Genomic DNA, 16,271 nt, shown 5'->3' with positions numbered 1-16,271 from the left:
CTGATATCTGTGACATTTCCTGAATACATGTTAGATTTGCTATTGTATTACTAATCTGCTCATACCTGTGTGCTGCCTGGCTTCCTTTATATACAGCTATTCAGGCTTTCATTCACTGACTAACACCCTGGTGGAAGCAATTGATTACTTTGTCCTGGGAAAAGCAGCAAATAAAACCCAACGACTGTGGTTTTGGTTTTTTGATTAACAACACAACTCAATACAGAGAAGTACAGGACATGTTCAGCGTGATTAATCCCATGTTTTATTTTTTCTAACTTGTGTCAAGAAGTACCTAAAACCCTGACAAAGACCAAAGATGCATCTCATCAGAGGAATGTTGAATTTTCCCCAACATCGTCATCCCACAAACGGAGCTGTTTATGACTTTATTCCCCCACACTGAACGCCCACATTCCCTCTGTGTGAAAGTGGAGGGAGCTCTTCCGAGAATCTGACCTCCAACAATGGGTGCTGGTGGGCCTTTGGCGGGTCAGTAATTAAAGAAGTTTGAATAAATCTCACAGAGGCCGGTTACTAATTCTCATGACTCACCCCCACCATGCAGTCCGTCACACATCCCTCCCCACCCACCCTGCTCTCCCCTTTCCCCCCGATGTGGGAACAGCTCTTTTGCTCTTTCTTCCATTCTGTCCTCCAAGATGAACTCATCCCAAAACCGCCACTGTATGAACAAAACAAGCTTTCATAAAACTGCCCATTCACATCTCACCCCCCTAACAGCTAATGTGGAAAAAAATACATATGTATGAAAGTATGAGCTAGCCTGTCAGTGACCACTGCACGGCAGCCAGTGATTTGTAAATGACAGCATCTGTGAAGGATATTGTCACTGTGGAAACATCTCAAATGTCAACCTTTTAAGGATTAAGGAAAGGTTTCAGATTGACAGGCATACATTTTTCACTTTACCTAATTTGGTTGTGAAACCGACATTGGATCATATGATTCTTTGCTATAAGTTAAAACATGAAAATCACCCAAACTGGAGTTAGAAACTTTTTACTGTCACAGAGAAACCCTATTAGGAAAGACTGCTTCTTTATCAAGTTTGACCTGGTGCCTTTTTGAGGTTTATCAGCAAATGCAGGACAAGGAGAGGGTGAAGGGTGGAAGGTTAAATGTTGAAATGTGGGAATGTGGAGACAGAGCGAAGAAAACGTCTGTAAAATGAAGTGAAACAAAGCCTCCATGGTTTGTAGAAGAGGGCTGAAGCTGACATCACTGACACACTGTGAACTGCTGAATATTGCTTTAAAGTTTGGTTTTGGAGCTTATTTATTCAAGGATATGAATGACAAAACACAGACAAACATGAAAAGAGGTGGCTTTAAAGGAATAGCTCTACATTTTGGGAAAAACGCTCATTTGCTTTCTGGCAGAGTTAGATGAGAAGATTGATACCACTCTCTTGTCTGTATGGTAAATATGAAGCTACAGCCAGGAGACGATTAGATTAGCTTACAGGAAACAGCAGGAAATTAGGTCATTAATTAAAGCATCATATCTGTACAAAAAGTGTTGAAACAAGAAGTTGTGGTTTTACAGGGGGGTTATGTGCCGGACGCGATGACTACGCAGTGACAAAGTTGACAAAGTTACGTATAGTTTAAACAAACTATACATTACATGTCAATTTGTGAGTTTTAAAGGTGCTGGTATGTGGTTTGGTTAGTTTTGTACAGAGCCTGGCTTGCTGTTTCTCCATTTCTAGTCTTTGTGCAAAGCTACAGTAAGCTGACAAGTTGAGACTGTTTTCAATCTTCTCATCTAACTCTCGGATAAACACAAAATATCAAACTATTCCTTTAACAGAAAATATATCTGAATGGTATCAATTATTAAACTAGTCCTTAAAAATGCTCCAGAGGGCCTAAAAAGTCACTACAAACCAAACAAAATACAAAAACAATATGTCATGCCAGTGAATGTGACCAAAGCAATTAAGTGAAATTCCAATAGTAGAGCGGTGGCTTTTTGACTAATGAGGTAGAACACTTGGTGTCAACAATGCTGACTGAGCCATCTTCCTTTAATAATAAATACAAGGCTGATTTCCTCTCTTCGCAGGCCAAGAAAGCCTGGTGGTCAACCTAAAACACGGCTCTGCAAAACTTGTGGGATTCAGTTTCAGTGATGCCATCGCGGATTTTAATAAACACAGCTGTAAGTGAGCTGAGTGAAAGTCATGAATATGCAGAAAATGACTAAACAATCATTCGTCTGCAGTATGGAAACTGAGCTCGAACAGAGCAACTTAACCAGCTTGAGAACGAGAACTGGTGAAAGGTTTACATAGCAAATGAGGATGTTTGTGTTTGCATATAGACACAACTGACATTCACATATGCTCAGTTTATGTCTAATCAAAATGGTCCCGAATGGCAGCCTCTTCCTGTGTTTATTTGTACCAGGAAATCCCCACTGACTTTAGCAACTTCAACAAAGCTTTTTCCGCCTCCTGACTCATACAAAAAAAAAATCTACTTTGGAGTAGTAGACGTTTTAAACAACTTTGTTTATATCAGGGGAATTAATTAATGCATTTTATTGTGCATAGGCTGACTATAAAGACTGTCTGGCTTCAACACAAACGAAAAACTTCAAGTGTGTTTTCCTTGTAAAAACATGAGGTCTGGATCACAGCAAAATGCTTTTAGATGGTCAGCTCTGGTGAAATAATTTACACGTTCCACAGACCCACTACATAAAGCATACTGTATGTAAATGTCACTTTTTTACAACAGTTGGAGGCCAGTTTTTAAAGATTTGCATCTGTTTGCATGATAGAGGAAACACAATTAAACAAGGGCCAGAAGAAATGGTCGAGCGAACTGGCATGTGCCCTTGCTCGGGTTTGAGTTTAATGCTGTAGATGCAATCTAATCTGAATGCTTTGACTCTGAGGCTTTGAGCCCTGTTGGATAAGAAAAGGCAGGACAACAGACATGCAGTCTGAGCAACTGGAGACCAGCGGGGAGAGTCAGGTAGCTCACCTCACAGAAAAACAGTGGACAGCATGGAAGCAATGGAAAAGAAACATTTCCAACATTTACATATGCTCTTACCATTTTCCCTTATTAGGAGCTCAAAGTGAGTTCACTGCCCGGCACAGCTGCACATGAAACAGCGTGGCAGAAATGCTGGACTTTGAGAAAGGCGAGCTATTTCTAGGCTTCCCATAAATCTCTGGCAGCAACTACCGCGCTAGACACTATGTTGAGCTTTTCTCTTTTTTAACCTGGGCTCTGTTGTGGCATGTTTTTTTCTAAAGGCCATGGATTTCCTCTCTCTCTAACACACAAACACACAGGAAGAGCAAAACAAATCATGACCTCAAGCTAACCCTCACTTTCGAGAAAATACATCGAACATTTTCCAAACTGTGCCTTTCTGCGACTGCTCACTTACGATTAACACTTCATTCTGAACGTTCCTTCTGCAAGACTTTCCAGGTTAAAATGAGTCTACTCTACCACGCAGCCGGCGTATGAAAGCGTCTAAAGCGTTTAAGGAATAGCTCTACATTTTGGAAAATACACTTCATGTCTTTTGTGCAGAGTTATATGACGAGATATGTACCACTCTCATCTCTGTGTGATGTGAAGACTGGAAACAGCTAGCCTGGCTCTGTCCAAAATTACTAAAACCTCAGTGTAACACATTATATTTCATTTCTTTAATCTGTACAAATATTTAAGATGGGGAGGGGGGGTTTGTGCTGGATTATTTCTTGGTTGAGACTTCCTGTAGTCTCAGCTGGTTGCTGTTTCAAGCAAAGAAATATACCAGCACACAGTTTATGCAGATAATTTCTGTATTAAACAAACATATCGATATAATGTGTTAATGAGGGAGCTTTATAGGTGCTTGTAGTGGGATTTTTTGGTTGCATAAACTGGCTGTTTTCAGTCATAATGCTAAACTAGGACAACCAACCGTCCTTGTGACAAAAGGAAAACAGCTAGCTACCGAGCAGCTAGCAAAGTCTACTGTAAAGCAAACCCTACTACATTCAGAAGTAAAAAAAAAAAAAAAAAAAAAAAAGCCTTAACAACTGATTGTCTGAATTAGAAAGGTGTGAAGGGTTTCTTTTGTACTTGCGAAATAACATTATCCATTAAGGCTGTGTTTTTAACTGTTAGCAAGAAGTGAGAATTTCATTCTGAGGTGTGATTTTGCATTATATGGACCACCAGTAACACCTCAGAGCAGAGAAATGCAACAGGTTTCAGCAGGCGATGCAAGGCTTTTAAAAGGTGTTTTCAGTGTGTGAAGTGAACCCAAATGGGGTCTTAAATTTTCTTTTTTTTTTAAGTAGCAAAATAGGAAGAAGGGGGTTATGACATGTCACCCCCATCCCAAAAATAGCCATCAACTTTAGGATAATTTTCCTTAAACATGCCATCAGTCAGTGACAAACAGCAGCCAGACGAGTAGCGAGTAAAGGAGACAACACAAGCAGCAGTAAATCTAAAGCAGGCTATCATGACAAAAGCAGGAGTGACTGACTTCCTTTCTACAGGCGCATTAACGTCACAGGAAAAATCACCCAGAGCTAAGAGTGCTGGACAGAACATACTGAATACAAAAAGCCCCTCCACCACCACCACCACCACCTCCTCCAGGCAGTGAGACGACTGGGTGCGTCCGGACAGGGCATTCTGTTCTTAAGGTTTGCCTGTGGCCTGAGGGAAGAAGCAGTGACGGAGTAGATCCCCACTGTGGGAAAAAAAGAAAGAAGACACAGAGCAGAGTCCTGCTGTCATGTCTTTGTGTGTTAAGTAATCAGAGGCAGCACGCTGAGAGATTGTCACGGTATCACTGCAGGGGGTTAAACTGCCACTTGGCTGCCAGTTTCAACCTGGTTATCACTTGGGTGGGCCTCGGGGTAGAGAGGGAAGGCACAACAAGATGAGTCAGGCAGCACCAACAGCAGACACCAACTGGAAATCACTTAAAGGGGGCAAAAACGGATCCCAGGGGAGCAGGTGTGACAAAGCTAAAATGAGAACAATTCTGTTGACGTGGGGAGAAAGAAAATAACTATTTATAGATGCAAAAGAGACCACCAGGAAAAAGCCATCTCTCAATAAACCGTCGTCACTACATACAAAATCTTCCATCGGATGGTGAGTAAGTTGTTGATTATTTTAAGTGTTGGTTGCACGTCACTCTGTAGTCACAGTCCCTCTGTGTCAGTTCCTACCAGTGACTTCATCTGTGTTTTTCTCAAGGATATCCCTCTCCTTTCTAGGCACAATGAGGCAGCTTCCTGTTTAGAAAAGGCCCAGTCCAGCCTTCACTCGCCCGCCCTCGCCTTACGTAATTTCCCTCGTCGTTTCTGCCAGTGTCCCGGCAATGTCACATTAGTGGTTTGAGATGATTCTAACTTTACTACTACTACTACGATGGTGGTAGTCTCAGTGGACAAACAATATATTAATAGCACTGACTAGAACAGAGATGGTGTCATTTATCCATTCAGATATGATTACTGGTGCGTCCTGGGGAACGTTGTGCTACATTTGGGGGGCCGAGGTAGAACAATTCAAAATAAAAAGTAAGAGCTTTAAGTTTCAGGAGATATGTGTAACGCAGTTTGAGACACTGGTTGAAGTGGCAACATCAGAATGTAGGGCTGCAACTAACAATTATCTTTACCATCAGAAAATCTGAAGATAATTATCGTTTAAAAATGTGTCGAAATAGTGAAAAACGCCCCTCTCAATATCCCTGAACCCTGTGACATCTATAAATTATTTGAAACAGAATGTGAGTTTCTATCTGTTTTTATGTGAACCTGGAAATTACACATAAACACACATATATACATACATATATATATAGCTGATATATGTTCATGAAAAGTAGGTATCTAAAGCTGGCAGCTAAAGAAATAATGGATTAGGTGATAAGACTTCTGCTGTCCAGCTGTGTTTGCTATTGTGATTGTAATGAGATATAAAGGGTAATTTAACTAATTTAATCCAAGTCAGGAAAAAACATTGGTAATCTTAATTTCTTTAGCACTTTTCACAACACAAATACTCCACTCAACCATGTCTCAACAGTTTTCACTTAACAGTTTGAGCCTCGCTGTGCACAATGATGTATGTTTGACAATAAAAGCCTATTTTAATCTGCTGAAAGTTTCTCTGAGCTCAACTCAAATATGAGTGTGAGACCTGAACATACAAGTATTATTTTCACAACCGGTGTGGTTCAATATGAAACTTACAGAGGAGTGAAGTGTGATGTGAGAACATGAAGCCTCCAGTGCACATGTAGGAGACATCTTGTGCCCAGCTGTTTAACTTTTAAAAATAAAAAGATTAGCATATTCATAGATTCTGGAGTTTTTCAAAGAGGGAAAAGGAGTAATTTTAAGAATATTTGGTGAGGTAATTGATCTTTTTGTGCACAAATTATCATTAAAAGCAGAGTATTTTCCAAGAGTCTTAAACATGTCTTTAGGGGGCTCTTTAAGGGGGGAAAAAGGACCTCTAAATGACATGTCCGCCAGAAAAAAGTGATTTTTTTTTTTTCATGTGTGAGCTAAAAGATAATTACAGATGAAGCCTATCTGAGTAAGTTATTTTCTGAAATCTGGGGTTTCTGGACTGCAAAACAGACCCAGCCACACCAGTCTCACAAATTACTATTTTTCCACTGACAAATTAACTTGTGGTTTTTAGTTTTTAAGTTTACTTCTAAGTGTCATGTTTGTCTTTTATTAACTGTGGGAGAGAGAGAGTGAGTGAGAGAGAGAGAGAGAGAGAGAGAGAGAGAGAGAGAGAGAGATTTCCACATAATCTGACAAACCAGAAGAGCAACCTAGAGCTGCAGTGATCGACAGCCATAATTACACTTCAAAAGCATATTGAATACAAACAGGAGCCAAAAATACACATGGCAACGTTTTACAGAAACCTGGCTGTACCTGGAGGCAAACTGATAGGATGGCAATATCACTTTCTTCCTCCTTCTTTTGAAATGACAAACACATTATCTGTCACCGAGCTCTAATTCCTCCTGAGGGCAAATCAGAAAAAAGAAAGGGAAAAAAAACCCTCGAGGGGTCAGACGAAGGAGGGAGTAACATCGTTGAAGGGCACCAACATTATAGACCAACCCACTGCATGTTGAGTCCTGCCCTGCTCTTTTCCCACATCATACTCACATGTCGCTGTGGAGCGGTGAGAGACTGAGTGCGCGTCCTCCTCCTGTCCTCCTCCGGCCGTGGGATCACTTCTGTCGTTGAGGTTTCGCTGGATATTTTACACGCTTTTACAGGTGCGTGAAAGAGTTTGTTGAAGTCTCGTTATTAACCGTGTTGTTCTGATATGATGCCTAAAAGAGGCGTGAAATGCGTCTGTGCTGCTGGGTGATTCATTTATGGTGACTTTACTCTGTGCGAGTGGTCATTTTTTAACTCTCAGTAGCTTGGGCTTGTAGAGTTTAGATGTTATTAATGAATCTAAACCTTTTTTTATTTTTTATTTTTTTTTACTGTATGCCTCTATGTAGAAACTATTTATCAATAAGATCAGTTCTTACAATTGTCTGTAACAGTTACATTTGCCGGTTTGGATACTTTCATGCGTATTTACGCATAAATTAACTATATAATGACAATAAAGCTTAAGAGTTAGTTTCTAGTTGTTTTCCTTCTTCCCAAACGTGGGTTGCAGGAAAAACACTCCCATTAACGTCAGTGTATTTTTTAAAAAAAAGTTAAATACAAACTTTTTAATCCCACTGAAGCCATAACCCTTTTTTTCCTACAGGTTTTTACTGTATGTTCCGCACTGGAGGCTTTCCCCCTCATTAACCATGCAGATATGATCGCTATTATGTCTAATAATCATGTATTCTGGATATTGTTGAAGGTTTCTAAATTAATGCAATATTCCATTTCCTATCGTTAATAATCGCGTTTGGTCGTTCCTCATTAATACTAACTTTCTTTCCCTCTTCTTCAATGCAGGCTGGCTCTCATCGCCTCCTAGTGGCACAGGGCATCGAAAACTTCTGATTTCTGGAGGAAAATTTCTCAAACCACAGGAAATCCTACTTGATAGCTTCAAAAGGAGCACTTTTTTTCTCTGTGTACAACAGCTGACTGCCTCTGTCTTTTTTTTTAAAACCAAAGAAAGAAATGCACAACCAGGGGAATATATGACACCTTCTCTGTGGATCTAATCATCAACTCAGAAAAGAAAAAGGCATCTACCCTCTGGAAGCTCCAAATAATGGCCACAGAGACTTTCCACGCTGCCTATGCTGCTGAGCACCCGTCTGCAATGCCTGTGTCCCCCTCTGAAGGGAACCTGCTTCGGATGTTTCGTGCGTACCAGAGCAACGAAGTCATCATTGAGCACTACAACTACACAGGCAAACTGAAGGAGAACAAGTACAAGGAAGGACTCAAACCAGATGCCATAGCTTTCCTGCTCGTCTGCCTGCTTATAGTTGTAGAAAATGCGGTGGTGCTTGTGGCTATCTGGAAGAATAAGAAGTTCCATCTGCCCATGTACTACTTACTGGGCAACCTGACTCTCTCTGACCTGCTCGCAGGCTTCACCTACATGGTAAACATCATCATGTCTGGTGCCAACACATTAAACATGACCCCGGTGCTGTGGTTCCTGAGGGAAGGGGGTGTGTTCATCATGCTTGCCGCCTCCGTCATCAGCCTGCTGGCCATTGCCATTGAGCGCCATGTGACCATGGTGAGGATGAAGCCGTACCAGGGGGACAAACAGGGGCGGATGTTTGCTCTGATTGGAGCGAGCTGGGTGCTGTCTGTGTTCCTGGGCATCCTGCCGGTCCTGGGCTGGAACTGCATGGGGCAGCTGGACCAGTGCTCCACAGTCCTCCCGCTCTACGCCAAGAGTTACATCCTCTTCTGTATCACCATCTTCAGCGCCATCCTCATGTCCATTGTGGTGCTGTACGTCCGCATCTTCCGCATTGTCAAGTCCAACACCCAACGCCTTGCCGCAGTTCCACAGCGCAAAGGCCTCTACCGCAAGTCCCAGAAGTACATGGCCCTGCTGAAGACAGTCACCATAGTCCTGGGGGTCTTCATCGCATGTTGGCTGCCCCTCTTCATCCTCCTCCTGCTGGACTTCTTCTGTCCAGCCAAAAGCTGTGAGGTGCTCCTGAAAGCGGACTATTTCCTGGGCATCGCTATGTTCAATTCCCTTCTTAACCCCATCATCTACACCCTGACCAGCAAGGACATGAGGAGGGCCATCCTCAGGCTGCTCTGCCGACCCTGCCTCTTAACTAAAGACGGACAGGTGAAGAAGATTGGGATGCCCTTCCTGGAGTGCAGCACAAGCAAGACTGATGCGGCCTCTCACAGACTGGAGGGACTGGAGACGACAGTATCCTCTGGTAACTTAACACCCTCTACTATCAAGGCCATTTACCCCAGGATGTTGAAAACATGACACGGTGGCTCACTTAACACTGAGAGCATTTAGACTGAAGTGTAAACATGTACGACAGGAGCTGAAGATTTGTGTTGCACTCTGCTAAAGTTGAGGTATTAATCTTCATGGAACAGAGCAAGCTTTATGTATGTGATAGATGTCCAAACTGGGAGAAAGACATTTACTTTTTCAACTTTATGTACATGTTTTCCATTACAGCCCAATCATGAAAAACAGGAAATGTCAATGCATTAATAGCTGGCAGTTTCTTGTGAAAAACCGCATTACATTTTTAGACATTGAAAACAAGGCCAGTATTTGTCAAGGGACTCCCCTTCTGGAGTTTGATTCTTTTATCAGTGTTTGCTTTTGCACCTAAAATGAAATCAAAGACTGTGTGCAGACGCTTCACATAAATACTTACAACCATGCTGCACATCTGCTACACCGTGGCCAAAGCCCAAAGATGAGATTTATCCTTACCTCCTCTCCCTGTGTAGCATATAATGATATGTTGTTACAAACACAGAGCATCCACACCCAAACTCGGCTGCCAAAACCATGTAATTTCTGCCATGTGAGTTTCGGTCAGCAGTAATTCTGGGTCGAGGTCCTCTCGGCCGAGATCAGAGGCTCGGTGGGCTGGAGACGTACTAAACACGTCATATGGAGGGTTGGTGCTGAGTGGTTTGCAGCTTTGGAGGTCCCTTCGACATATGTAGCAACACATGATGAATGACTAAAAGCAATAAAGCTGACAGTGGAGGTTTGTTGATGCCTTCTTGGTCCAAAGGAGTAGAACATCACAGTGATATGACACAGTAAAGCTTGTGGACAATAAGAACAAAAGAAGAGTATTTTTCTTCTTGGAGAACGTTCATCATGAAATTATATTAATCAATTTTTCTTGTGAGAAAGAGCGGCAGAAATCTGTTAAACCCACACACAGAGTGTGTGGGCATTAAAGTTATGGGGAATTTCATTGTAGTCATAATGACATAAAAGCAAATACTATTGTACATAAATGTAAAAAGAAAAAAAAATACTTTACTTTTTTTTAGTATACTTTGTAAATATCTGTAACCTTTTCTAATCTCATCAGAGCTGCATTTTGTATTGTAAAAACCTCACTTAAGTTATGATGCCAGTTTTATATCTGCACTGAATAAAACATATGTGAATGATGTTTACATGGTGGTTTGAAAATTCTTTACTCCTGAGATTTTCTTTCTCAGACAGGTCTCAATAGTTTATGTCTGAAAGGTCTCGTCTCTAACTGCCCGACATCCTTCCCCTTTGTATATACACACACACACTATGTATAGCACTCAACATTGTGATATTGCTATAAGATGATATAACTAGAAATAAAATCTAATATTAATTGAAATATATTGTGGTATTTTTTATATTATGCTATATGCTGTTTAAATTATTTTGTTCTGTGATTTTTATACCATTTTGATATTACCTCATTAAATGTGAATAATTTGTTATAAATACTGAAACAATGGACTATTAGTAGATGTGAATCTCCTTTGTTTTAACTAAAATGAACATTATTTTTTTTCCCTTTTCCCCCAAGTGAATACACAAATTTGGGTTTATAAACACTGATTGACCAGATTAACAGAAACAAATGTCCTGGTAATAAATTAAAACCTTGCTGACACTGTACAACAGAGGTCTTAACACCACGCTAACTTCTGACATCATAGTTAGGGTGATGCATTAGATCCAATCCATTATCACTTACTCACAAGTCAGCTGATGTTCAGTTATAAAAGTACACTAGTTAGTACCAAGTTAAGCATTAACAGGTAAGTAAAATGAGTGTGCCACTTGTTGAGCATTAACGCGAGGCTTCAACAAGGCAGCGATGAAAGGAAAAATAAAGACAAACACACAGAACCCCCTTCTCCATTTAAACCACCTGTTAACCACTTGATATGATATGTGCCTGTGGCTGAGGTATAGATGAAGTTGCAGAAAAAGTTAGTGTTAGCTGTCAGCTGCTGTTTACCGTAAGGAAACCACATATTGGTGCTTGGTTCTTCCCAGTTATGGTAGGTGTGAGTATGAGCCTCTTCAACAATTGTACGTCACCCTGCCCACTCTTAACCACTCGCCATGCTTCAGTGGTACGCAACCATGGCATGAAGTCCTTTTCAAAGAAGGTATAGCTTTCGGTTCTCACTAGAGCAGATGGGTAAATTATAACACATCACACACTACGTGGGTGTTGTCGGTGTTTCCTGGTTTAGATTCCAGCATCTTGTTCTATATTAAAATGCCAATTTTTTTTGCTAACTCACCACTATCGTGCCTGAATTTGGACAAATTACAGAGATGAATTTAATTGTTTCGTATGGTGCGGTGACATTTATTGATGCCTATGGCAATAATGTATTGGCACAGGTTGATTTCTAAATACATCAGTGCTTAAAGAATATTGCCAAATAAAAGTATTAACAATATATTACTGTACAAAACAATAACATATTATAGTCATTACAGGTTTTAGCAGTCTTTTTGGCGGATTGAGGCCTAAAATCCCTGATTTCACTGAATTTTTAGGCACTTTTTTGCAATTAAATTGCAAAAGAAAATGAAAATTAGAAGAATAGTGTTTTGTTTTTGTATAATTCATTAAAGTTCAAAGGCAACTTGTTCCAGTGAGAATAAAATCACTAGTAGTTTGGTGACATTTGGCTCATTGTTATGATTGGTGAAACTCGTGGGAAACTACAGTGAACGGACAAATTAGCAGAAAAGTTCCAGTGACTGGACAAAAATTGCCGCAAAATGGTCGTGCAGAATTCACAGGGATTGGTAAATTTGCATTAATTGTTGCACTGCAACTTGCTGGAGGGACTGACATCTGTCAATGTGAGCCAGGCTTACATTGCCAAAACCAGATTCAGTGACAATGGGGGCACATGGAAGCTAATCGCTAATCAGCTAACTCAGCTAAATTATAATCTGATTAAAAACATATTTGTGTTAGAGATGGAAAATAAACCAGAGGCAACAAGAATTACATAGCAGTCTGATGCTGTTCTTTAGGAAATGTACAACCAGTAAGCTACCCATCAACCTGAGTGAGTGATCACCTACAAGTTACAAATGACTGAGTTAAAATAATTCAGTAAAAGTGAGCAAATGATTTAAATTGTTAAAAGTAAGGATGGATGGTTGAAATAGATGTATTTAATTATATCAGTAAAATTACTGAATAATTATTAATGAAAAAATAGTTGACTAGGTAGCTTAATGTATAAAAAATATATTATCCACATTTGTATAATTAATAGTTTAAAAATACCCGTTAATAATCCATTAGTAAGAACACATTTTGAATAAGACTGGTGGTGTTGATGAAGGGGTACTTGAGTTCACCTGACAGGATTGTGTCTTGAAGAAAAAGAAAGATTCTTCCTCAACAAATGGGTTCTGCTCAGTTGTCTTCTTGTAACCTAAACAAAAACTCTATTCAGAAAAACTGCACAAGCTATTATTTCTCTGCAATGTCTCATCTGGCATTTACAGAACATAACAAAACAGTTCTGCAGCGACATCTAGTGGCCAGCACTCCACTTGTCCTAGTCTGACACTAGAAAATGTTGCTGAAATACAATTAGAGCAGGGAACTTTTTCATGTGAAGGGCCCCCACAGTAGATGCACATTAGACCACAGATCCTAAGCTTGAGAGCATTTTATTGTAAGGACCCGAGTAATTTTGTTTATTTTTAGGTTTCAAAATTATAAAGTCTTCATAGTCAAATGTGTCACAATTGGGATCACGATAAATTATAATCAATAACAACAACAAACACTATTTTTTCCCCTTTAAACTTTTCTAGGGACCACTTAAAACCCAGTCCAGGACCCTTGTTGGTCCCCGGACCCCAGTTTGAAAACCACCAAATTAGAGAATAACTAATAATCCAAAAGGTCTCAGATATTTAATGTTTTAAAACAATATAAACGTAGAGCACAGAAGAAAACAAACACATTTACAGACAAACACAAATAATAATAACAGTGCTGACAACAGCTGTCCTTCTGTCATCTACCATTCAGTACTGACGAAGCCCCACAGCTGGTCGCTTACGTCGCTCCGAGGTCGCATTGAGGTGTCAATGTTGATGGGAGTGGCGAGGTCTGCACCATAGTGCACTGCAAGAGGAGGAAAAAGACTGACAGTCTGAGGCCGTATTAACAGACATATACACACACACACACACACTGACACATCACACAAGATATCCACAAAAAATAACAGAAAAAAAAAAACACTTTACCTCCTTTTAGGACGTTGGGTTGTGTGTCATATTCCCACTTGATCTTGGTTATTAGGTAGTACACCTGAGCCACATATCTGTTGAGGAAAGGATAAAAACAAAATTCAGGAAATATATCAAACTACTTTTGGACTAATGCAAAGTTAACTTCAGGATATTTTCAGAATGAATGGTGCTCAATGTGTCATTTTCTGAGTCAACTTCTGTCTGTGGAGGAGCAGCCCATTACTGTCTAAATCCTGTGCTCCATGCACACAGCAGTTTTAGGGCTGCAACTAATTACTTTATTATTGATTAATCTACAGATCAGTTTCTTGAATAATACATTTAATTTGTCTATAAAATATCAGAAAATAGTGGGGAAATGCCTCTTTATAATCCCACAAAAACACTCTGTTTACAATGAAAATCCATCCACATTTGAAAAGCTTTAACCAGCAATTTTTGCTTTAAAAACTGACTGAAATAATTAATCAATTCATAATTCACAATCAATTTATCTACTCATTGTTTCAGCTTTAAATTCCCATTCACTGGGAAGTCCTTTTCAAATCAATTTACTTTTATACAGCACCAAATCATAACAAATTATCTCATTACTCTCTTTTCATATAGAGCAGGTCCAGACCATCCTCTTTGAGTATATGAGACAATTCCCACCCTGAGCACGAGCAGGCACTTGACGAACTGGCAAGGAAAAACGTCCTAATTTTAAGAGGCAGAAACCTCGAGCAGAACCCGGCTCTAGGTGGGTATAATATCAGAGACTCACACTGCTGATGGGATGACCTCGGTGGTGTCTTCATCCACCTCGTTCTGAAGAGTCTGAAGCTCATGTTCAGTGTTTCTCAGACTCTCCAACTCTCTCTGCAGAAATCTGGAGGAGGATTAAGGATGCTAACAAAAAAAAAGGGGTAAATAAAGCAAGACTGGATTCATAAAGGACACTGACAAAGATTTGGACTCTTTTCGCTGCATTTTCCATGGCGAACATATATAACATATCAAAAGATACTGTAATTCTGAGTCAGTGATCTGGCTCTTGGCTGTGTACTGCCTCAGCTGTTCCTTCAGGTTCTCCAGGTCCTGCTCCACACGCTTCGTCTTGTCCTCCATGTCCAGCAGCCTCTGGCCCACACTCTCCTCAATCTGAGCCACATCTGGGGGATGGAGGACAGTGATAAGAGAGAAGACAAAGGAGTAAGAGACAGAAAGAAGACTAAGATTGGAGGGTCTGCGCCAAGTGGATGGATGTAATCTGGCAAACTGCTGACATTAAGACACCATACAGGACTGGCACACAACCTCATATGTAATGTATATGAGAGATATTGTCTAATTAAATGTCCGATTACGTACCTTTTAAAATCTGCGTCAAAATCTTTTTTGTTTCTGTGTGTCGATCAAAAAGAGCCTGCTGTTCATCTTTCACCCGCCTCAGTTTCTCAGGTTGGGTGCTGTTGATGTAGGCCACAAACTCTTCGCCCACCTCCTCAAAGTCTTGAAATTTATGACCTTGAGACATTGTGGAGACACTGGCAGCAAGAAAACACATGACAGAGGAGATATAACTAATAATACTGTGTGCTTCTCTGAGTGATTAAGGTTTATTAAGCTGCACATTATAAACAACAATAAACAACAAAGTCTCCTGTTCCAGTGGTGGGAGAAACATTCAGATGAGTTACTTCAATAATAGTGGCAGTAAAACAGCGTAATAATACTCCATAACATGTAAATGTCCTGTAACTTCTTCAGCAGCAGTAACTTAGTAATATTGTAGTTTCATAACATCACGCAGTATCTTTAAGTAGCTCTCAAATAAAAGCAGTCGAGCAAAAAGTGAAGTATTTTAAGGAACAGAATAAAAAATAAAAAAACCTTACGCTCAATTTTAGCGTCAAAGCAACCTACTAGACATGTAAGTATAAGACAGTGGTTATTAAAACAACCTACCTGTAACACTGGTTATTAACTGTAAAGCCTCCTCGCTGTGTTTTGTTTACGTTAATGTAGTGTAGCGTTAAACGTTAGTTAACGTTACGTTGCTCGGTAACCTATCAAACAGTGAGACTGACGCACAGTAAACGCTGCAACCAGTGTTATCGACTCTTTAACTAACTCATAAGGACGGTGTTTGTAGAAGAACTTAGCTTATTTATGGTAAAAATATATAAAAACAACGTACCGGTCAGATCTTTTCCGGGATTCAAATTCAGACACTGAGCGCGCCTCTTCTTCTTCTTCTTTGGTCATTGGCGGATTACGAATAACCTCTCATGTGCGTACCCCCACCTACCGTACAGGAGGGAGCAGCGGTTTTTGTTTTTGTAGTAAACATTATTTCTTTCCTGTTCCTTGTTTTTCATCCGAATTTAATATTTCTAGTTTCTTTTCCACTTAATATATTTTCTAATTTGTCATTAGAAAATATCAAATAAAAAAATGTATAATCACTGTGGTTTCAGTATGCTCAGTGTGATCATGCACAAACCAATACAG

General features: G+C 40.1%; 2 protein-coding genes and 1 long non-coding RNA gene across 4 annotated transcripts; 2 read left to right on the top strand and 1 right to left on the bottom strand.

The window, feature by feature from the left end:
- The first annotated feature begins 4,609 nt into the window (after window positions 1-4,609).
- On the top strand, window positions 4,610-14,785 carry LOC127356469 (uncharacterized). Its single transcript, XR_007881990.1, has 3 exons — window positions 4,610-5,153; window positions 14,385-14,517; window positions 14,643-14,785. It is a non-coding gene; the product is annotated as an uncharacterized LOC127356469 (long non-coding RNA).
- On the top strand, window positions 6,846-10,654 carry s1pr5a (sphingosine-1-phosphate receptor 5a). Its single transcript, XM_051388241.1, has 2 exons — window positions 6,846-7,317; window positions 8,012-10,654. Exon 2 carries the CDS (start codon window positions 8,277-8,279, stop codon window positions 9,480-9,482), a length of 1,206 nt encoding a protein of 401 aa, XP_051244201.1. The 5' UTR covers window positions 6,846-7,317; window positions 8,012-8,276; the 3' UTR covers window positions 9,483-10,654.
- On the bottom strand, window positions 13,416-16,030 carry spc24 (SPC24 component of NDC80 kinetochore complex). 2 transcript variants are annotated; one of them, XM_051388242.1, is made up of 6 exons: window positions 15,958-16,030; window positions 15,129-15,304; window positions 14,785-14,929; window positions 14,542-14,646; window positions 13,770-13,846; window positions 13,416-13,644 (listed from the first exon to the last, which is right to left on the bottom strand). In XM_051388242.1, the coding sequence occupies exons 1-6, from the start codon at window positions 16,023-16,025 to the stop codon at window positions 13,538-13,540; spliced, it is 678 nt and encodes a 225-aa protein (XP_051244202.1). In that variant the 5' UTR covers window positions 16,026-16,030; the 3' UTR covers window positions 13,416-13,537. The 2 variants fall into 2 exon arrangements, with proteins under 2 accessions (XP_051244202.1, XP_051244203.1); XM_051388243.1 differs by lacking the exon at window positions 15,958-16,030 and adding an exon at window positions 15,726-15,915.
- Between the last annotated feature and the right edge of the window lie 241 nt (window positions 16,031-16,271).

The sequence above is a fragment of the Dicentrarchus labrax genome, unplaced genomic scaffold, assembly GCF_905237075.1.
Source record: "Dicentrarchus labrax unplaced genomic scaffold, dlabrax2021, whole genome shotgun sequence".
NCBI lineage: Eukaryota > Metazoa > Chordata > Actinopteri > Moronidae > Dicentrarchus > Dicentrarchus labrax.
Note: the sequence above shows the minus strand (reverse complement) of the source record. Positions and strands in the feature narration are given on the sequence as shown.

Bases quoted from the DNA above. Each gene is read 5' to 3' on its own strand.
- s1pr5a (XM_051388241.1), top strand. From the start codon at position 8,277: ATGGCCACAGAGACTTTCCACGCTGCCTATGCTGCTGAGCACCCGTCT.
- spc24 (XM_051388242.1), bottom strand. From the start codon at position 16,025: ATGACCAAAGAAGAAGAAGAAGAGGCGCGCTCAGTGTCTGAATTTGAA. The intron at 14,930-15,128 runs GTACGTAATCGG...TCCATCCCCCAG, and splicing joins TTTGACGCAGATTTTAAAAG to ATGTGGCTCAGATTGAGGAG. The intron at 13,847-14,541 runs GTGAGTCTCTGA...TTTCCTCAACAG, and splicing joins GAGGTCATCCCATCAGCAGT to ATATGTGGCTCAGGTGTACT.